The sequence below is a fragment of the Clupea harengus genome, chromosome 8 (genome assembly GCF_900700415.2).
Source record: "Clupea harengus chromosome 8, Ch_v2.0.2, whole genome shotgun sequence".
NCBI classification, from domain to species: Eukaryota; Metazoa; Chordata; class Actinopteri; order Clupeiformes; family Clupeidae; genus Clupea; species Clupea harengus.
Window position 1 is genome coordinate 26284909 of NC_045159.1, and position 21736 is coordinate 26306644.

Consider the following 21736-nt stretch of genomic DNA (forward strand, 5'->3'; position numbering starts at 1 on the left):
TGGAATTGACTCCCTGCAGGAGCACCTTGAAATACACCTCCAGAAATCTTTTATTCGCCTCGTGGTCTTTTGTCTAAAAGAGTGTCGGCCTGGTAATTCCCATCAAGTGTTTTGGAGAGAGTTCTTTGAGATCGCCAAGATCCGTTATTCCATCATGATGACTTCTTACATGAGCGCTACCGATTCTGCCGATAAGGAATAATTTATTTACAAGACCTTATCGAGCCATATATTGCAAACACCACACGCCGCAGCCGAGCATTGACTGTCTCACAGACTGTCTGCATAGCCTTGCGCTTTTTTGCAAGTGGTACATTTTTGTACAGTGTCGGCGATGCGGAGAACAAAGCACTCATAATTATATGACAGTGTTATTAGTACACCATAGTATATCATTATTGTAGAAAATGATTAAGGTGGACTCATGATAAGAATAGAGAGAATCACACACAATTTTTTCAATTTATTGAATTTCTTATTATTACATTTACATTTAGTCATTTAGCAAACGCTTTTATCCAAAGCGACTTACAAGGAAAAGTAAGGACAAACTTGGGTAAGGACAAGTGCAGAATCGAACTAGCAACCTTTTGATTTCTAAACTACTCCTCTACCCCCTGTACCACTGTCACACATATATCAAAATAGATGCATACATACGTATCGGCGCATACACAGATTCGCACACACATATTCAAACTCCTCCTTCTATATGTATACACATACATATACACATAGTACATGATACATAAGTGCATACAGTACATATATCCTCATAAGTATCTATTCATTCGTATCAATTAGATACTATTTGGGCTTGTTTTTCTGAAAGAGTTGAGATAATTATTTTCGCTAGCAAGATCTCATTCGATGATTCATTCCATTAAGCATACTGCCAGCAGGCACATTTAAATAAATATGATTGATTGGGATAATGAGGCACTTAAAATTAGCTATACATTTTCCCAACACTTAACTTGTCGGCGATATTTTGCCATGCTTCTTGTCTTGCTCTCGCAGCGGTGGCGGTGTTGGATTTTGCCATGATTATGGTCTTGTATTCTTCATAAGCGTTCATGATCATCTACTGCTCGCCAGCGGAGAAAAAAGAGGCTCTTTCTTTGAGTTTAGTAGCCATTGTACCGTTAGAAAATCATGGTTTTGGTGATCGATGCTTCCCCCTTTTGAAGTAGAACAGGCACGCGCAATTACCCTCATAACTGAAGCCTGGTTCGAAATAACAAGATTGTTTGAGCGCGGATCAGCCTTTGAGGAACTGAGATAGCCTCACTTCAATCATCGGGTTAATTTAAGCTGGCTAATAGGACATTTGATCGACTTAGTTGATCCACGTACGAGGAATGGGGCCCAGTACTCTTAATGCACTAGACATTTTTTGCCAATTCTACACTTTAGAGTTCAATCTGTCATTTGTGGGCTTTGGGCTCATGTGTTTCTCTGCTGTGTGTTTCCTTCACATGATTAGACATGAAAATAACTTTGAAGATGATACCGAAACTAGTTGCCTATAAAAACACACCTCAAAAAGTGTCACATTGTTGTATAGCTGTTTTAAGAGTCATGTGGGGTCATGTTTATTTATGTTGCATGTTTAAAACAGCAAAATCTGTCCCAAGATGATGTACTGGCAAAAACTATTAAAACAACATGTAAGACAACATGGCAAGACAAACCTAAATCTGCATCAGGAAGATCTAGCAGCAATGGTAGGACCCCATATGGACTGGTAAATTGTTCAAAAAAATAAACGGGGAGGCAGGTTCTGTCTTTTGAGGCCACGACTCACGAGATTAAAAAGTATAACTATGGAGTATGCTACATTAAGGGTGATGTAGCATGGCATAGCTACTGTATGCAAGTATATGCAGTGGGTTAATTGATAATAGCACAATGCTGCCTACAGATGGTGTGTGGTAATGAAACTAATGGAGCAATAGCACTTTCCAGAGGGTAGAGTGTGGAGCAGGTGGTCAGCTGGGTGAGAGGCCTCACTGGTGTTTCCTGGTGCTGCTTAATAGCGAGCTTCACTGCAGCTGGCCCGTCTTTTCCAAGAGAGATTATTTTTAAGAGAGCTGTGTTATGAGGCAAACAGGTAGATTGGGGAGGCAGCATTTTTGTAAAGAGCAATATATATCTCAACGGTTATGTCAAACACAGAGCTCTAGGTTAACTGCACACTAAGCAATACTAATGGGAACTAACGGACTCCACTGTGCAACCAGACATTCAGATACAAAACAACAAGAGCAACATGGAGATGTGGAAGGTTATCTAAAATCAACCATAAATATTGCTTGATAATACTGATCTTATGTTAAGAAAGGAAGGCTACAAAATGCATGAGGTCTAATAAAGAAACATTACGGATACATGAAAGGAAAAGGTTAATAGGATAAATAATAATAATCTACACATGTGCAAATTCTTAGCAGCCTGACCTAGAAACTGTGGTAGGACGATGGTGTCAAGTTGTTGTGTTTTTTAACACTTAATGGGTTGTGCTCCAGATAGCTGTACAATTATGTTGGTGTTTTTTCCATTACGATAATTTAGTTATGATTTTAGACTTGAGCCTCACAGCACTCGAGTCAAAGACTGGGAGTGAACACAACAATATAGCCATGAAAACTAACGCTACTAATTTAAACCTTTTTATCAAATGAAAGCGCCACGAGTTTAGTGAAGTCGTTCGACGATATCTGACGACTAAGGACCTTCCCTTGATTCTCCTGACCCTATAGGAAGTAAGAGAGGGCGGTAAGCACGTAGGCTACGACGACAGTAGACACTACTTTCGCCTCGCTTTTAGCCCAACCTGGAATCAATAAATAAGACTGGAAGATCACAGGATATCTCTTCAATACCCGTAACTGGTAAGCGTTGAGGAACGGACGGTTGGTACCGAATTGCCTAGTTTGTCTCAGAAAACATCAGTGATTATTTTGTATGTTAAGGTTACCTGCGTTAAACGAAACCACATTCAGTAGGCTAAACACGCGTCCATTTAAGCAACGTTCTCACCCTTGTGTTAAACTGTTCGTTTATTTTTATACAGGCGAATAGCAATTGTTAGCAAAACCACTTTTATAAGGTGTTAATGGTGAATGTGTCACCTAAACCAGTGACGTGTTAAATTTGGTAGGTTCTGCAACATGGCCACTACCACTGGTTTACTTGGATGTTATGTTTACAGAGTTGAAAATTTCTAGAATCTGCTGACATATTAAACCTGGAATATTTATCACGTGACGCTGCTAACGTTTTGGATCACCTATTGTGGGAGTCTGGGGAAATGTGTATGAGGACGCGAAGGTCTACCAACTCTTCAATTTGAATGTAGCTACAAACATCCGACACAGGACCTCATCATGTGATCCTCTGCCAAATGAAAGCCTGCGTGTGTAGTGCTGGGCGTACGGTCCGCATTCTACATGCACTTGTAGGGTTACGACTATGTTGCTGCAGTCAGATACCCTACTCCGAGAATTAAGTGCACTATGTAACACCAAACCTCGCTTGGAATATTCCGTAGTAATTTCTATTGATTTAAAAACAAACTTCCCAGTGGTTACAGGTTCTAACTAGTGATAAACTAAATTAAACAATAAGAGTGGTTGATATTTTAGTTTTACAAACTTAAGGTATATCCCATATACACTTAAATACATTGAGCACATTATGCTGACATCACAAACAGTGAAAGTGGTCTTGCCAAAACTTTTTCATCTCTGTTAGTTTTTAGCCACCTGGTGCATCAATCTAGCCTTTCATGAGTTGACAAAGATTTTTTGGTTGAACTGTGGCTTTTTTCCCCCTTCTCCTGTCCTCTGAACTGTACTAGATGGATCTTCAGCTCAAACCGAATGGCCTGTACTGCCCACTACCTCTTTCAGCTGTTGTACTCAGGGCCGTGAGTGGCAGGCCTATCCTGTAACTGTGTTACTTTGTTTGCTGAAGGGTCAGGGACTCACACAGTGATTTAGCCAGTAATGTAGTTAGGGGAGCCTGCCGAGTGCATGCTCGTGGCTCCTGATGTGTTTGAGTGGATGTGGTGGTCCTATGGGCAGAATGATCATAGATGTTTTTCTGTTGTTGTTTGTTGTAGTTTTTTTGTAATGTTTATGTTCAGTTGCCCTCTCCTCTCTGTTTCCTTGTTTTCCCATTCTGCATTTTCGACATAAGTGTCTGAGACAATGGAGGACAGGACTTTACTGCAGAACATACGCCAGACGGCCAAACCCAGCACACCTGTTTTAAGTAGGCTACCATTTTGTTCTGCTCTTAAATTTGCCTCAGACCTTTTTTTAAATTTAGTTTCAACCAGACTGAATTATTGGTCGACTGGATGCAAAGACAAATGGAAGCCATTTTTTAAAAGCAATTTCCCCCCAACAGTAATTACCAAGCTAATTGTGATGGCCATACCCGTCGCGGAGATTGTAATTGGTAAGTGCAGTTAAACGTGTTGTTCCTATACTGCAATTGCTGCTATGCAATATTTTAATATGTAAACTTGCATAATGCTCACATTTACATTACTCTCTGCTACTGTGCTAAGGTTCAATGTACCTGCAAGCCTGCCCGATACAGAGGTACATACCTATCTACCTAGTGGCAATGGGGGCCTTCACTCTGTCCCTGACTCTGCTGTCCTGCCTGCCCTGCACACAAGAGCCCGAGGACGGGAGCCAATCTGCCATCAGCAGCGTCTGCACCGCCTGGAACTCCCTCGTCTCCCTCTTCCTTTTCTGCTGGTTTATTGCTGGTAAGAAAAACCAAGTCAGCCCTTCAGCATAAATGGAAATGCACATTTTAAATATTATAAATAAAATGTAAGCATAGATGTAAGAATAATAATGACAGATACTTAATATAGTAACTGAAGATATTCTATGCAGAGAAGAAATGGTCGGCATTAAACTTGATCATTATGTTGCTGTTGTTACATATATAGATTGGTGATGGGTATTCCTGTTTATTTAAGATGGCATGTCTGTCTGTCTGCAGGTAATGTGTGGATCTATTCAATATACCAGCCCAACTACAATCCATCTGCTGGACCCCACTGTGATAAGACTCTCTACCTGTTTGCATTCTGGATAACCTCTCTGGTTTATATATTGATTGGCGGGTTCTTTGTCGTGGGTTGTTGTGCACTGATCTTCATGTCCATATGTGGGAGGGCGGGCTTTGGGTATGGACGGCATGAGGATATCTGATGAACAAGGTCATAGTTCAGACTTGGCCTTCAATGAACATATCTGATTTCATATGGCGCTTTCTCCTCCATTTTGCTGTTAATGGTACTGTTGATGGTCACAGGATATATGAGCGAGTGATGCATTCGTCAAAATCTGTTTTAATGTTTGTGAGGTCCCAGTTTTGAGAGCCACCAAGTATTCAGAGTCTGCATCCAATTTATACTGTTTTTTTGCACTTGAATTTTCAGTCATTTTGCACTCATTTAATTGTATGTTGTATTTTGTCAAAAAAAGGATCATTTATTTGGTTTTATGTTTTGGTTTTCGAAAAGCATTGTTGTTTAGATTACTTGAAAGGACCAGTACGCTTAATGCACTAGAAATCAAATGCAAGCTTTTGCCAATTCTACAATTTAGAGTTCAATCTGTCATTTGTGGGCTTTGGGCCAATTGGGCTCTGCTGTGTTGAAAAATATTGCTTTAATATGTTTACAGCCGATGAATAAGACACATAGGTGTTTGGTGGTGGAGAGTAGCTTTTATCAACCAAGATAAAAGTGCCAAAGTGCTCCTTACGGTGTTTCAGGTAAAATAATGAGTGCACAAATACATTTTCTAACAACTTTATAAATTTGTAATTTGTTAAAATATAAACCTGTAAATATGAACCGATGTCTTTGGCTTGTCGTCCTAAAATGTAATAAAGAAAGCTTCTAAAAGAAATGATTCACTATGCCTTGCTTTTACATTTATTCAGGGCAACATAAAAATATCACACAGAATTGTAAGAATTGCATAAAACAAAGCTATGTAAAAACTTTCTGAAAAGAACACTGTTAACAATAACTGAGAATTCTTGAGGGAAGTTGTGAAGTTTCTTGAAAGAACATTCTGACTACATGCATTTTGCAACATTTGCAATTAAAATAAAAAATGTAACACCATGTTTCTGTAGTCAACATTTCACCATTTTCATTCCATGCCTCTAGAGAACATTCTGTTTTCTTCCCCCTTTGAGGTAAAGGGCATGTAGTGAGGCTCATAGAAATATTTTTGATGTTGCATCAAAACTAGTGCTGTTCCAACCTGTTGAGAGCCAACCTCACAAACAAGTGGTGTTAAACATGTAACTGGAAGTTTCAGAGCATTTTTTTTTTTAAGTTTTAATTTATAATTATGAAAAAGGGTGAACACATTTCCAATCAGAATAAGTTCTAATCTAGTTCTGATTCTAAATCAGACAGGAACACGCTCCAACTGAGAGGGATTAAGAGAAGTTTGATCCACATCTGGCTGCACTGAAAAGGTCAACTGCACAAACTCTTTGTGCTTTGGTCAGAGAAGGACCCAATCTCTTCAGTCAGTGTGTAGGAGATTGGCTGTTAATGCACAGCGTTAGCCAGGACCAACCCTTAGTGTGATGTCCCCTCATATTTAGAACAGGGACTGCTAGATACAGACAACTAACAGGGAGCAGAAAGTCTTGGCAGTAATGAGTGGTTGTCCTGTTTGGTTTGGCTGTTGGAGGCCTTCTGAAGTGCCCTCAGTCACTGATACTTGTCCTCCTCATCATCTCTCTCAGCGGACTGCGAGAACTCAAAGTCCTTGTGGAGCGACCTGCAAGTGACATGAGGTAGAAGTCGGTATTGATTTATGATTTATTTGGTAAACAGTGGTGGACAGTGAATTATATATGATTGTTGTGACTAGAAAATGTAATGGCACAAAATAAAGCTTTTCATTTTTGCTTCCCGTTGTCAAGATTATTAATGGAAACCCTTCAAATATATCCTCTTCTTTTGTCTTCACAAGCATCTACAAAAGTAGCCATTTTAATCTTTGGATTGGTAGAACCTTTACCACATTTCTCTCATGTCAAATCAGCTTCAAGAACAAAGCATTTTTCTGGCTTCCTCACCTTTCCTCAGGTCTCGTGGCATTGTGCAGCTTTTGGCCTTGCCATTAGTCAAGAGAGGTCGCCCCTCTTTCATCAAGTCCTCTCCTTGCGTGCGATTACTGCCACTCTCCTGCAAGTCACTCAGTGCGCTCTGAAAGGATCGCGCCAGACAATTTGTCATGTCCTTGACCTTCTCTGGCCGGCTGCACCAAAACACTCGGCATTGGAGCTGCTGACCCTGCTGTTTGCATATGTAGAGGAACACATTTGGCCGCTCTGCGTCCGCCGCACAGTAAGCGATGTCTCGGAGGTAAGTCTTGGTGAGCTGTCGTCCGGTGCTGATCTCTTTCACCTCGATGTAACGTGGCCGCACGACCAAGGCGTGCTCCTTGCCCAGCTTCTCCGGAGCCGGAGATCGCTCCAACAAATGGGAGATGGCGACCTCGGCCTGCTCCATGTCCAGGGAGTAGATTTTCTCTGTGCCCAGATAGTGCACCTTGAAGAGTGGGTCGCCATGAGACAGCGACTGGGCGCGATCATGGCGAAAGCGGTGATGGAAAAGGGCGGGCGATTTCCTCAGCGAGCGCATGAGTTGCAATGGTCGCCCCAGGGACATGGCTGCTGAGTGGCAGGGAAACGAGCCCACAGGATGCCTATAGTCATGACAAGAATACAAGAATTAATTACAAAATGATTTACGGGTTGCCAAGTACTCCTAAAATTCCAACTCATATAGCCTTACTTTTTGCCTAAACATTGTGAACTACTGAGGAGTTTGTTACTCAATGTTTGTAAGGTTATGGCCCAACGTGACAGTCTATAAATAAAAGTAACTGGAACGTGCTGTACTTTTCTCCATCCTTTCTCTTTTCTTAGCCCATTCTTTCATCATCCTTCAGATATTGCTTTGACTAACGGCCCACTGGCTTTTCAATCTCAGGAAGCCACCATGCCGTTCCACCCCAAATATTTCTGTTTCGCCACACAATAGCCACACACACACACAAACATACACACACACACACACACACACACAAACATACACACACACACACACACTCTCTCTCTCTGTCTCTCTCGCTCACTGACACACAAACACACATTTGAGGATGTGGATTAGAGCATACTACTTGCTTGCGCTGCCTCACAATAACACAACTGTATAAGACCATGCATTTTACTGCTTGCATTTATAGGCATAGGCATGTACATGCATACCAAAAAACCATCATAATGTGACAGTATAAAATGCACACTAATTTGTCATATAGTTATAGCCTACACATATTCTCCATTCTAACTAATTAGAAACACTGACGGTGTCTTAAAAAGTAAAGGCAGCGAGCTACATCCAGATTGAGTTATCCAGTGAGATTGCTTTTTGTCAAAGGGAGAATCCACTCAAATTCACTTTTAGGGCTTCTACATGTGAAAGGGAAGTTGAAAAGGGAACCTTTAATGTGGGAAGGCTACGGAGCGAAAATGTGCCGTTTCCTACTTAACACAAACTATTCCATAGCTAGGCAGTCTATGAGCCTATTACGTGCGAATTTACAATTACCTATTTAGATCTTACAGGTGCCCAACCCGATATTAATTAGATGGGCGAAAATATCCATTTTCTTTTGCTACAATATTCTCGTTCTTCTCCCTATTTCTTATGACAAGATCATACGCTCACTTTGGTTCCCCCACAATTTGAAAAATGCACCCATACCCACCCTCACTTGACCCTCACTTATCAGCGGTCGCCACTCGTAAGGGTTAAGCAATAAACGGTCAAATACGGCGTGATAAGAAAGAATATGGCCAATGTAGTCGTTTCTAAAACATTTCTGGTGACATAGCCCTAAAATGAAGAAACAAAACCAAAAAAGTAGCCTAAAACTTTAGAAAAATGTTTCAAAGACGTGCAAATATTTGACTCAAAAAGGTAGACTATGTAAAGTGTTAACATAAACATGAGTTTAAACACTCATACAAGTGTTAATAATGACATTTGCATAGACAAACGATTAGCCTACATTTGCTGCTTTTCTAAACTTTGAATCGCATCTTACCAGACAGATGATATGGGAATCAGGTCCTGAGCCACGATTCCGTTCTCCTGAAATCCAGTTAAATGCAGCTGGAATACAAAACGGAAAATGCAGTGTATTTCATGTATTTCTGAACGATACGGGCCACCTCGGATCAGTTTGTTTAAGTGTATTCGCGTAGTCTGACTTGTACTAGCCTACTTTGCATGGCTTATCGGGAAAACAGGCTACTCCCTGAAACCTAGTAACGTACGTATGTGTAGTTTACCTCACGTTGTCGTGACGTTTTGATCGAAGTGGGAAGTTCGTCTGGAGAGCGGAGGTGGGTCAATACTGTCATCGAGGTGGGTGCATTTAGCCTACAGTTTACAGCAAGCAGTCAACTCAATGAGGGGGTCTCGAAAATAACCTGCTTTGAGAAATTACCTTATCCAATGTATAATGTGTATATATGTATATATGTGTATCCAATGCACAATGACAAATAAAGTCTATTCTATTCTATTCTATTCTATTCTTATCAAGAAGTGTGAGACGCTGTACCACAATAGTGAGACCATGTGCTACAGCGAGAAAATGTTACACATGCTCAGTTAACGGAGACCGTTAACTTCTTGCACTGATCACTCAAAAGGGGTAGACACATTTTCCATTTCCTGTTTATCCTGGCGAGGAAAATACAAATAAATGATCAATTATAAAGACTAATTTCTCTCATTTCATGTGTATACAAGTAGCTACACTTCCTTGTCATCCCCCTGCCCCACCTGGTCAGGTAGCGAGACCAAAATAGCCTGCCAATGACTGCACACACGTACACAAGTACACACTCACATTAATGTAATGACAAACAAATGCCATTATTATATAACAAAAATAATATTGTTTAAATGAGATGTGTCCACAAGTGGTTCCACATGGGAGTTGGCTGAATGGGTTATGTTTTGTGTCTTTTTTCCCACCAATACACTTTGTTAGATAGATAGATAGATAGATGGATACTTTATTAATCCTGAGGGAAATTTTAGTGTTTTGGGACTTGAAGGAACCCTGCTTTAAAAAATAAATCAAGACTGCTTCTCTAAACTTTAATATAGTCACCAGCTTTGTCACTGTTCTTGACATATTGGTGTTTTGACATGAAATGTCATGTGACTTTGGCTTTCCCCTGTTTTTATGCTGCATCTTCCCCAGAATTTCATAAGGTTTATGACCTTTATGCCCAGTCATGGGTATTTACAGCAGTCTGTCCTCGAGGACATTATGTCATTGTCACATGATACAGCAACCCAGGAGTGCAGGGCCCCAAATATGGCCAGACCGTTGCTGGATAAACATTGGCAGAATGAGACAGAAGTTGATGAATTACTCAAAATGTATTCTTGTCTTGTGATGGCGTCACTTGGATTGACCAACTGACAAAAATATGCAGACAGAGAAAGTTCACCAACACCAACTCTTTCAAAAGATCTGGAGTTTGGAGATGATACCTGGGAACTGGAGTAAAGGACTTATTGTTAAACTACCAAAGAAAGGTGACAAGACTGAGTGTCACAATTGGAGGGATTACACTGCTCTCAGTGCCAAGTAAATTGTTTTGTAAAATCTTACACATGAGAATGAGTGATGGCACTAACTCAAGCAGGTTTTAGATCAGGAGTGGGATGTATAGACCATATCTTCACCCCGAGGAATATTCTGGAGCAAAGAATGGAATGGAACAGTAATATACACAATAACTTCATCGATTTTGAAAAGGCGTTTGACAGCATTCATAGAAATAGTTTATGGAAGATTATTATCCTACGGTTGCCCTGAAAAGTTTGTTACAATCATCAAACTGTTCTTTGACAATTTCTGTTGCAGCGTTTTGCACAACAACATGTCCACTGACAGGTTTAACATCACCAGTGGTGTCCGACAAGGCTGCGTAATGTCACCTATTCTCTTTCTTGTGGCAATTGACTGGGTAATGCATAAAAATTAAAAAAAATAACTAATAATTAAATAACAACAAACCAACAGCTCAGTCAGAGTCATGCGTAGTCTACCTGACGGAGACTAATAACAGCCTGTGTCAATGCAAAGCAGCTGCTCGTCTGGCGTCAAAGCTAGATCCCCATCAACTCACTTATTTGTTTATCGACAACATATGTGCTAAGTAGAAATGCTCCTAAACGTCAGATGGTTGAAGGGCGCCCATTTTTAACCACAACATTTTGGTGTCTAGAAAAGAAGATTATCCTTTATATTTGTCAGCGTCGGGTTTATTATGGAACCTGAATATCAAAAGATGTATTATCAGCACACCAGTGACACACGAATGACATAAGATATCAGAAGACACGACATGTAATAGTAAATTATTATTAACACAAGACAAGGAAGTATCAACAAAGATACAGAAGGTTCTTTCCATTCATATAAAAAAAAGCTTTGTACAGTAGCTTTAGGTTTTCAAGTGCATTAGGGTGCTTCCTGTGCAAGTTTGTCCACGGCATCTCCATCAAAGCACAGAAAGTGACGTCTTTCTGTAACTTTGAGGTCCTCCGCACCTTTAGCAATATAAAAGTCTATAAGCGGTGTGTTCTCTCTCATCTCGGTCAGCATAATTGCACAGTGTTGTTCCTTTCCCACCTAAACACAGAGACATGAGTTTATTACTACCAAACACCATTGGTCACGTGTCCAACAGCATTTCCAAACCATCATTTAAACATTCCTATCCTACAGCAAACACATTCTTTACACATGTCAAACCAATTAAATTCAGTTTCACTCTTACAGCATACTTGTGATTACAACAGAAAAGAAAAAAAACATAATTCCTCCCATATTCAGTGTGGACTGTGTAGAGGAGATGCTTATGTGTGAGAGAGGGTGTTGAAGCCAGATTGAGATATTTTGAAGAAACCCTATAAGAGATATGTTGAGTTAGATTATGATATTTGTGATAAATCTGTTCAAGAACTTTTATCCAAGGAAGGAAAATAGAATGACCATGTAGATTGGTATGAGCCCAGGATGATGAATTTCAATTACTTTGTAAAAGTGATTGAAACATGGGAAAAAAGAACCAAGTACACAATTCAGAGTTAAACCACTGGATAGGATGTGTCAAAAAGGTCGACATCATCTAAGGCCTCTTCTGCTGCTACGAGGGCATCCTTTGAAAAGGCAGCTGTAGATTCCAGGTCTAGATCTAAGCTTGATCTGCTGCTGTAAAGGACATACATGCCATATGATGGAGGAAACCATTATAAAATCAAAGATGGAAAAAGTGGAACTGGAAGCACAAATAGTGGCAGCAGATGTCAAACTGAAAGTACTCCTAAGCCATGATGCTATGCATGCCTATGACAAGGGAGCAAGCAAGCCAGAAAATGCGGCACCTCTACTTTAGAATTTGTTGAAGTGGCTGCTGTTCCTAAGACTCCACTCCAGAGAGAACGTTGGGCACATCTGTGACAGCTCTCAGGAGGCTGTAAGTGGATCTGATCTACTCTAGTTAACTGTAGTTAACTGTACAATCCTGAAATCAGTAACATCTCTCATGAGAGCGTCAGCACAATAGTGCAAAAACAAAAGGATATTGCTGATCTCATGATCGTGCAGCAAAATCTGTCATTACCAAAAACAGAAGTACTGGTGTTTGATGGTGACACACTATCTTCTCAGCGTTTCATTCATGCAATTCAATATTTAATAAGGGACAAGACTATAGTAGTTGTCGGCACAGGCTCTTTTTTGAACAGTTCACGTCAGGCCAGAGACTGGGTTCGTAGCTGTCTGCACATGGATGCCCGCAGAAGATATTCCGAGGCCAAGCGACTGTTAAAGAGACATTTTGGTAATGAGATGAACATGGCAAATGCTTACCTGAATAAGGCACTGAACTGGACAGCCATTAAAGCAGATGATGGGGAAATCCCTTTATGCATATGCCTTATACCTAAGGAAATGATGCAACGCCATGCAAGACTTGGAATACATGGAGGTTACATCCACTTTAAAACGAATAGTCTCCAAGTTCCTGTACAAGCTCAGAGAAAGATGGCAGACGGCAGACTACAGCTTGTGAGGCATTCCAAAGAACAAACACACAAGCTAGCCATTTAGCCTGTATTTGTTAAGGATTATGGTCTGTTCTTCTTGAGTGAAATAAGTGGCTCTAGACCTTTCCGTGTTTACAATTGGTCATCTGGTGCCAACATCGCACGTGATCGTGCTCATAGCTAGATTGGGAAAGCCTGGGTTGATTTAACAAATTGATAACTACCGTTGTGACATTGCTTAAGCGTGACTGCAGTTGTCAAGCCAGCTAATGAAAGGACACTGGGTTTGTTGAACTTGCTTTGTTGTATCGGCCCCATAACTGCCAAATATGTCAATGTCAACACCCAACACTACTAAATATTGATAGTAGGAACTCAAAGCAGGAAACTCTCCAAAACATGATTCCCACAAAACCAAAGGAGACATCCATCAATAGTGCATCAGTATCAGCATATCAAGACACAGGGGCCGGTATGGAATGTTACAAATGAAAGTCGCAAATGGTAGCAGGCCTGTTTTAACCTACGCATTTCTTGATCCAGGCAGCTCAGCCACATTTTGAGAACCTTATGAACAAGCTGAATGCAAAAGGAGGCAGAACTGAAACTTCCATGAACAATGGGGCAACAAAGACCTGCCAAGAGTTATGAGCTTACAATCAATCAATCAATCAATCAATCAATTTATTTATTTATTTGATCAAGAGGGACAGTGTACATTCATGAACATTAAAATGGAAATGCACCCAATTATAGCCAAAAGGCTAGTTTCCATTGACAGTCCCCCTGCCAGAGTGAAAAATAAAATAAAAATAAAATAAAATAAAATAAAATTCCAATATACAAGCTCCACTTAGTCCTTAACCATGGGTAGAAGGGAAAGAACAAAGTGGTAAACAAAAATAATTCCACTGCTTACCCACTAATGATCACATTTTTAGTTATTTCTCAACCATGTTTTGAGATTTCTTTTAAAGCATCCCATTCCCGGGCTGACTTAACTAAGAAAACCGACTGTCCAAATACACTTTTGTTAAAGGAATTTCACAGTCTCCTCTTGCTGCCCCTCGAGTAGCACTGGTTGCTGCTGTTCTAAACTTGGGGGGGGGGGGGGTGAACAGTGATGGTGTGATTTAGGTTTTTTGTCAAGTATTTTGAGAGCCTGTTTGTAAAGAGACATGACTGGTTTAAGGGTAGTGGAGTTGGCAGTAGACCCCGGTGGGTAAGCAGTAGTTAATGTGAGCGAGAACATGTACATTTTAGCAGCCTCGGTGGACATGTGATTTCTAAGATGCCTAAAGTTGGCCAAGGTGAATTTTACATTTTTGCATATTTTTTTTACATGTTTTTTAAAAGTAAGTTGATTATCAATCAAGATACCAAGATATTTGTATTCCTTCACAATCTTGATTCTTTGATCAGAAATAAAAACATCGGGTTCAGTGTGAGACTTGCTGGTTTTAGAAAAAAACATAGCAACGGTTTTGGAAGTGTTAAGCTGAAGACAACATTTGTTTAACCAGTCAGACACATCAAGCATGACCTTTGTAAGCCTAGCAGCGACCTCTACGTTATTCTTACCCCACCCAAAGATAACAGTGTCATCTGGTACAGGACTAGAGAGTTACAGGACTAGAGGTAGACAATCTAGATGATAGATATATTGCTTTTGCTTATTTCTTTCCCTAATATATACACCCAAGCCAAAATTCCTATTTCAAAGGAAAACCTACATACTTCATCTGGCCTGGAAAGATGGGCTGGAAAGGGCAATCCAACTTAAAGAGATCAATGCTGACAGAATGTTCCTAAGGCAGTAGAACCCTGGCACATAATCAACAGTTAAGGGAATGGACCGCACCCAGTCAAGACACTACTAGCTCCTGTTCTGCTATGGAGGCATCTGGAACAATGTCAGTGACAGTCAATCGTATTTCACTGAAGAATCTGAGGGATTTGCTAATCAGGCAATACAGCCAGGACTTCCCTGGAAAAGAATATTAAGAGAGAAAAAAAAGGAATATCATGTGAGGACAGGAGATTCACGGTAACAAGTTAAATTGTTCTCAAAAAAGGTTGCTACCACCTAATGTTACCTTTTCGTGACAAAGATGTAGTCTTGCCTAACAACTATGAGGTGGTAGCACAATGTGCCGTTGAATGTTACAAAGAAATTCAAGAAGGATTCTGCTTGTGCGGCAGAGTACAAAGTCTCTATGGATGATGTACTGAGTAAAGGCTACGCAGACAGGGTGCCGCAAGAGCAGCTCCAAGGGAATGATGACCATATATGGTAATCACCTCATCAGAGGGTTTACCATGAGCTATAGCGGCCATCCAACACTGAGCCCGACCAATCTCGTACGACCTCGGAAGCTAAGCAGTGCTGGGCCTGGTTAGTACTTGGATGGGAGACCACCTGGGAACACCAGGTGCTGTAAACTGAAACTGGGTGGGCCGATCCCCCCTGAAACACCGACAACAAGTGGATACCAAATCTGGTGGAAATTCGCTATCGATGGCCTATGCTCCACTATGGAGTGAGAAGGCAAACAACAAATAGGGGCTATAGGTGATCTATAACCTGTCTCAAGAAGATCAATGGAGGCATGTAAGTTCCAGGGACAATCCGGCCGACGATGCCACGTGTGGGTTGCATAGAGAACAGTTCTGAAATTCCACCGGATGGATGAAACAAATGAAAGAGATGGAAACAGGTGCAACACCTTGTGAACCTGTTCTGGCAAAGGTGGACGAAAGAATATCTATCCCTCATGCAACAAAGGCAAACATGGGTCAATACAAGAAGAAGTTTAAACTAGTGCTGTCAGTTTAACACGTTATTAACGGCGTTAAGGCAAACCCATATTAACGCCGTACATTTTTTATCGTGAGATTAACACGTTTTTTTTTTTTTTTTTTAGATTGACATTCTTTTTGGCCTCGCAAACTGTGTAGTAGGCTAACGTTACGGTTTGAGTAAATGGTGAGCGCGATACGGCGAAATGGATGATAAAAAGCTCCCGAATGGAAAGTTTACTTTTAAAAGTTGTGTTGTGCAAAAGAAGCGAGCTTCACTGTTGTCTGAAAATGTCAACAGGCAGCTGGCCGAAAGCAAAGAAGTAGTAGGCTTACCTTTTATTGGTAACCTAACTGTTACGGTTCATTGTTTCTGAAATAAGAGGCCTGATTGCTATGTTCCTAGCTAACTTGAAAAAAAGAAAATATTAAGCCATGGTTTAACTGCACTATAGGCTGAGTCCTTGTTTACCTGAAATGTGCACTTTATAATTTTATTTTGTACCGCCCTGTTTGGCAATGTTGGTTTTCAATAATATAAAACATTTGCATAAAGCAAGCCAATCCACTTTTCCATGTTGATAAGGGCATTAAAATTAAAATAAAATGATGGAAAAAATAAATAAACGAAGGGACATTTAGAATAGATAAAAATGTGCGATTAATCGCGATTAATTTTGAGTTAACTATGACATAAATGCGATTTATCGCGATTAAATATTTTAATCGTTTGACAGCACTAATTTAAACATTAATAATGATACAGGAACACATGGCCCCTAGGCCGTGTGGGAAAGACCTTTATGGGGCCCGAAGTTCGGAATGTTTTAAACTAATGTCAAAACTAATATTCTGCAAAGGCCCACTGATCTGTTTACTCCTGGAAGCTGAACATTGAGCTTAAAGATGTCTGACTACCAAGCCCCTGACCAATATGCTCACATGTGGCCGGTATGTTGGGGCCATATTGAGGTGTTTTGAATTTAGCTAAGAAAACATATAATACAAGAGAAATTTTGAGTACGATCATGATATTTTGACTCATGGAATGAAATGAAACGGTTGACTTATCTTTGATTGTGTAGCCCAAATGAGACTGTGATTCCTCACTGACCTATTACTTACCTAGTGACCGTGTGTGATGTATATGATGCTCCTCCTGGATTCTACCACACTAGAGCGCCAATAATTAGGGACTAAGGTAGCCTTTAATTAGGTCATTGAAATGTTGTGGGTGAGATTTTGTTTGATTTTGTTTTACTTCCTTGTTGAGTTTATAGCTCAATAAATGACCTTTCAGGTATTTAGAACAGCCTGTTTTTCCTTGCGTGCTTTATGAAAAGTGTATGACGGCAACTCTCCACCTGAACTCTGGTGCCTAAATGGAATACTGGAATAATGGAATGGATTAGCCTCCAAAGGGAAAATATATTACAATCTTCCTCACCTTTGCCACCGTACTTAAGAGTGCTTTACCAACTCCTTTTCCTGTGAGGTAAAAAATAAAAAGATTGTCAGTTAACTTAAGAAAGTAGGCTACAGACTTGGAATGTATATCATACCTACATCAGTGCATACAGGCTGTTGAATAAAACAGCAAATATACTGTTCAGTTATAATGAAGAGCACTTGTTATACCCATATAACTCATATATACTTGGGATAATAGTCATAGCCACACCTCATACATTTACAATTTACAAATTCATATAATTGGAGGCTTTACCTCTGCATTCAGGCATGACATAGAAATCACCCAAATGCACCGCCCTCCCATTCCAAGTGCAATAGGCATTTGTAAAGAGAGTGTATGCAACTGCAGTCTGGCCTGAAGTGAGACAGAGAGACACACAGAGTTACAAACATCATTAACATACAAGGTGTCGCTATTAAATAATGAGACAGTTACTGCGGGTATAAGTATAATGAGTTTTCTCCATTACAATTAAATTACAGCATTAGTCTCATTATTTAATAGCCACACCTCGTACTCATAATGTAGAATAACATTACAATAGGCAGAAATAAAACATTTATTATCTAAACAGTATAAGTGTGTCTGTGTGTCTGTGTGTCTGTGTATAGTCCATTGATGTATAATCATCTCAGTGCTACTAGTCTGCCTCTGCATTTTGTATAGGAAGGTCCAACCTGAGGAATGACGCACCATACTATATTATTTCCATTTACAACTGTCATGGTGGTTATGCATGCAAATATATAGGCCTCAGGGTTTAGTTTGGCTTCAGTGTCATTTGTAAGTAACTTAATGCTAACAGAATGAGCCTGAATACATTTATACTTCCAAACAAATATGTTTATAAAAGACACATGCATATTTGACATTGTTTTTTGCCTTCATAAATTATAAAATAAATGTGTTTTCCCAAAATGACTCTTGTTATGTTACTTCATAATCATTACACTGAATGAACAGGCCTGAGAAAAAGTTGTGCTTCATCTGATTTACTGCCATGTCATAAACAATGCAATGACCTTCTGGAAACAGGGGTGGCCTCATGACTAGGCAGGATTACTTACAATCAATCAATCAATCAATCAATCAATTTATTTATTTGATCAAGAGGGACAGTGTACATTCATGAACATTAAAATGGAAATGCACCCAATTATAGCCAAAAGGCTAGTTTCCATTGACAGTCCCCCTGCCAGAGTGAAAAATAAAATGAAAATAAAATAAAATAAAATAAAATAAAATAAAATAAAATAAAATAGAATTCCAATATACAAGCTCCACTTAGTCCTTAACCATGGGTAGAAGAGAAAGAACAAAGTGGTAAACAAAAAATAATTCCACTGCTTACCCACTAATGATCACATTTTTAGTTATTTATCAACCATGTTTTGAGATTTCTTTTAAAGCATTCCATTCCCGGGCTGACTTAACTAAGAAAACCGACTGTCCAAATACACTTTTGTTAAAGGAATTTCACAGTCTCCTCTTGCTGCCCCTCGAGTAGCACTGGTTGCTGCTGTTCTAAACTTGACTAGGCTGCATAGTGGTGGTGGTGGTGGTGGTGGGGGGGCGGGGGGCAGGTTAAACCGGATTTTGAACATTAAACTGCAGTTCTTAAATGTGATCAGGTTGTCCCAACTTAAAAGTCTGTACTTATGGAAGACTGAACAGTGTTGGTGTGATTTAGGTTTTTTGTCAAGTATTTTGAGAGCCTGTTTGTAAAGAGACATGACTGGTTTAAGGGTAGTGGAGTTGGCAGTAGACCCCGGTGGGTAAGCAGTAGTTAATGTGAGCGAGAACATGTACATTTTAGCAGCCTCGGTGGACATGTGATTTCTAAGATGCCTAAAGTTGGCCAAGGTGAATTTAAAATTTTTGCATATTTTTTTACATGTTTTTTAAAAGTAAGTTGATTATCAATCAAGATACCAAGATATTTGTATTCCTTCACAATCTTGATTCTTTGATCAGAAAAAAAAACATCGGGTTCAGTGTGAGACTTGCTGGTTTTAGAAAAAAACATAGCAACGGTTTTGGAAGTGTTAAGCTGAAGACAACATTTGTTTAACCAGTCAGACACATCAAGCATGACCTTTGTAAGCCTAGCAGCGACCTCTACGTTATTCTTACCCCACCCAAAGATAACAGTGTCATCTGGTACAGGACTAGAGAGTTACAGGACTAGAGGTAGACAATCTAGATGATAGATATATTGCTTTTGCTTATTTCTTTCCCTAATATATACACCCAAGCCAAAATTCCTATTTCAAAGGAAAACCTACATACTTAATCTGATCTGGAAAGATGGCCTGGAAAGGGCTATCCAACTTAAAGAGATCAATGCTGACAGAATGTTCCTAAGGCAGTAGAACCCTGGCACATAATCAACAGTTAAGGGAATGGACCGCACCCAGTCAAGACAAGGCAGGATTACTTATTACAGGGATGACTGATTTCTTTGATAGCGACCCTTGCTCAAAGATTTCCATGTACAATTCTAGACATTCAAATAATAAGGTTTTGCCAAAGCATCTGGAAACATGTCTTTAAGATGTTCAATGATTTTGCATCAAGCTGAGATAGTAAGAGTTTCCCTTGCAGATCACTTCATCTGTAGTTAAAGCAGCAATATGGAGGTCTGTTCCAAAACTAGTAAGCTAACTACCTAAAAGGCATGCAAAAACCTTGAAAACGCAAACAACAGCCCAGCTGACACTGATAGAAGCTTGCCAACACACGAAATGTGTCCAATATCATTGCCAATGTCATGCGTGTGAAAGCTTTTCTTCCATTTTTGCAGGTTGTGCCAGCCGGGACACAGAACCACATAGGGTATTTTCTGGATGACACAGGTGTTTATCTGTCCCTCACATGACCTTATGCTATCAAAATGAATGTGAGGATGGTACCAAAACTAGTTGCCTATAAAACCATACCTCAAAAAGTGTCAAATTGTTGCATAGTGTTACTTTAACAGCCTTTCAAAGAAGACCTTATAAATCAATGTTGCCACCAGTTTCCGAAAAAACAAAATGACATTATCATAATATATAGAGTACCATAAATGTGCTCTCAAATCAGGATGTTCTAACAACACATAACTTCTGGTAAACTGACTCCTGGTCAATTGTATGTAGGCCACCAAGTCACTACTTTTGCATGACATTTTTAATGAACTGAGTCAGATGTTTGCATAGTTGGTATGTAATAAATCAAAACACCAAGTGATATTAAAATGAGCAGAGTGTAGAGTTGTCAATGATAAGGCCATTCAAGCGTGATAAGCACATGCAAGGAACATAATGTGCAGACATAACACACTGAAGACATACTCAAGCTGACACAGTTGTTTAATCATCTCATTCTAACTGAAGATGCTAAGAACAACTGAGTCACCGCAGCAGCGGAAAGACACCTGGGTTTCTTTTACATGACTTCAGTCTGAGCACGGAATGCACTACGTGGTCCAGATGCTTCTTTAAATACCCTCACCTAAAAAGTATGAACCCAACCCAATTCTCATTATTGCATGCACCGATTGCATTAGTGGTGTGGTCCATCATTCAGTGTAAGACCACAGACTGGCAGTCAGTGTGATTTGGGGCTCCAGTGCTTCTGAGAGAAGAGAATGCTGTCAGATTTACCTTTGTGAGTCTTACAATGTTCTGGTACTTCTGCAATGAGGCACTGAAGGAAAGGGGTTTCACAGAATAGGTCCTGCCCCAACTCTGAAATGAAGGCAAACAAAATTCAAAGTAGTTTTGTGAAATATGTTTTAAATATATTAAAATTTCTATTCAGGGGGGAAATCATTCAGTAAAATTGACAGCAGTGGTCTGAGCCAGTAAAATATTTACCTTCACTGGATATCTCCAACTCAGGTGACTTTCCAAGAAGAGACAGCTCCTGCACACAAGTGGAAACAAAGTAACGTTTTGTAACAGCATCAAAAATTAATAACAGGAGCCCTGAAATATATTAAAAGTTGCTAACCGTGACCATTCGGAAAACATCTTTTAAGTCTTCTGGTTTGGGAGGTCGAATACTGAAATCCATTTTAAAACTACTAAACTACACTTAGTCTATGCACGAGGGGTAGGCTACAGTAGGCCAACATGACAGCAAATTCACCGGTCATCTTTTGCACTCTTACGACCCCGGAAGAACCTCTCAAGAGTCAATACGTCACCACATTTACGCAAATGTCAGCAGTTTGGTTTCTGGTGTGGTGTAAAAAAAAGTTCAGT

General features: G+C 39.9%; 3 protein-coding genes and 1 pseudogene across 3 annotated transcripts; 2 read left to right on the plus strand and 2 right to left on the minus strand.

The window, feature by feature from the left end:
- Positions 1–2562: 2562 nt before the first annotated feature.
- On the plus strand, positions 2563–5945 carry LOC116221535 (transmembrane protein 272-like). The gene is made up of 5 exons (XM_031572523.2): positions 2563–2894; positions 4204–4278; positions 4417–4467; positions 4580–4786; positions 5029–5945. Exons 2-5 carry the CDS (start codon positions 4215–4217, stop codon positions 5238–5240), a joined length of 534 nt encoding a protein of 177 aa, XP_031428383.1. The 5' UTR covers positions 2563–2894; positions 4204–4214; the 3' UTR covers positions 5241–5945.
- Positions 5946–5948: 3 nt separating this feature from the next.
- LOC105906654 lies at positions 5949–9526 on the minus strand. The gene is made up of 4 exons (XM_012834839.3): positions 9427–9526; positions 9180–9247; positions 7141–7772; positions 5949–6839 (listed from the first exon to the last, which is right to left on the minus strand). The coding sequence occupies exons 1-4, from the start codon at positions 9496–9498 to the stop codon at positions 6766–6768; spliced, it is 846 nt and encodes a 281-aa protein (XP_012690293.2). The 5' UTR covers positions 9499–9526; the 3' UTR covers positions 5949–6765.
- A 1881-nt stretch (positions 9527–11407) lies between these two features.
- Positions 11408–21652, minus strand: LOC105906655 (thialysine N-epsilon-acetyltransferase-like). The gene is made up of 6 exons (XM_012834840.2): positions 21483–21652; positions 21347–21395; positions 21134–21217; positions 17739–17840; positions 17460–17500; positions 11408–11795 (listed from the first exon to the last, which is right to left on the minus strand). Exons 1-6 carry the CDS (start codon positions 21543–21545, stop codon positions 11625–11627), a joined length of 510 nt encoding a protein of 169 aa, XP_012690294.2. The 5' UTR covers positions 21546–21652; the 3' UTR covers positions 11408–11624.
- LOC116221616 lies at positions 15539–15657 on the plus strand (annotated as a pseudogene).
- Positions 21653–21736: the final 84 nt, after the last annotated feature.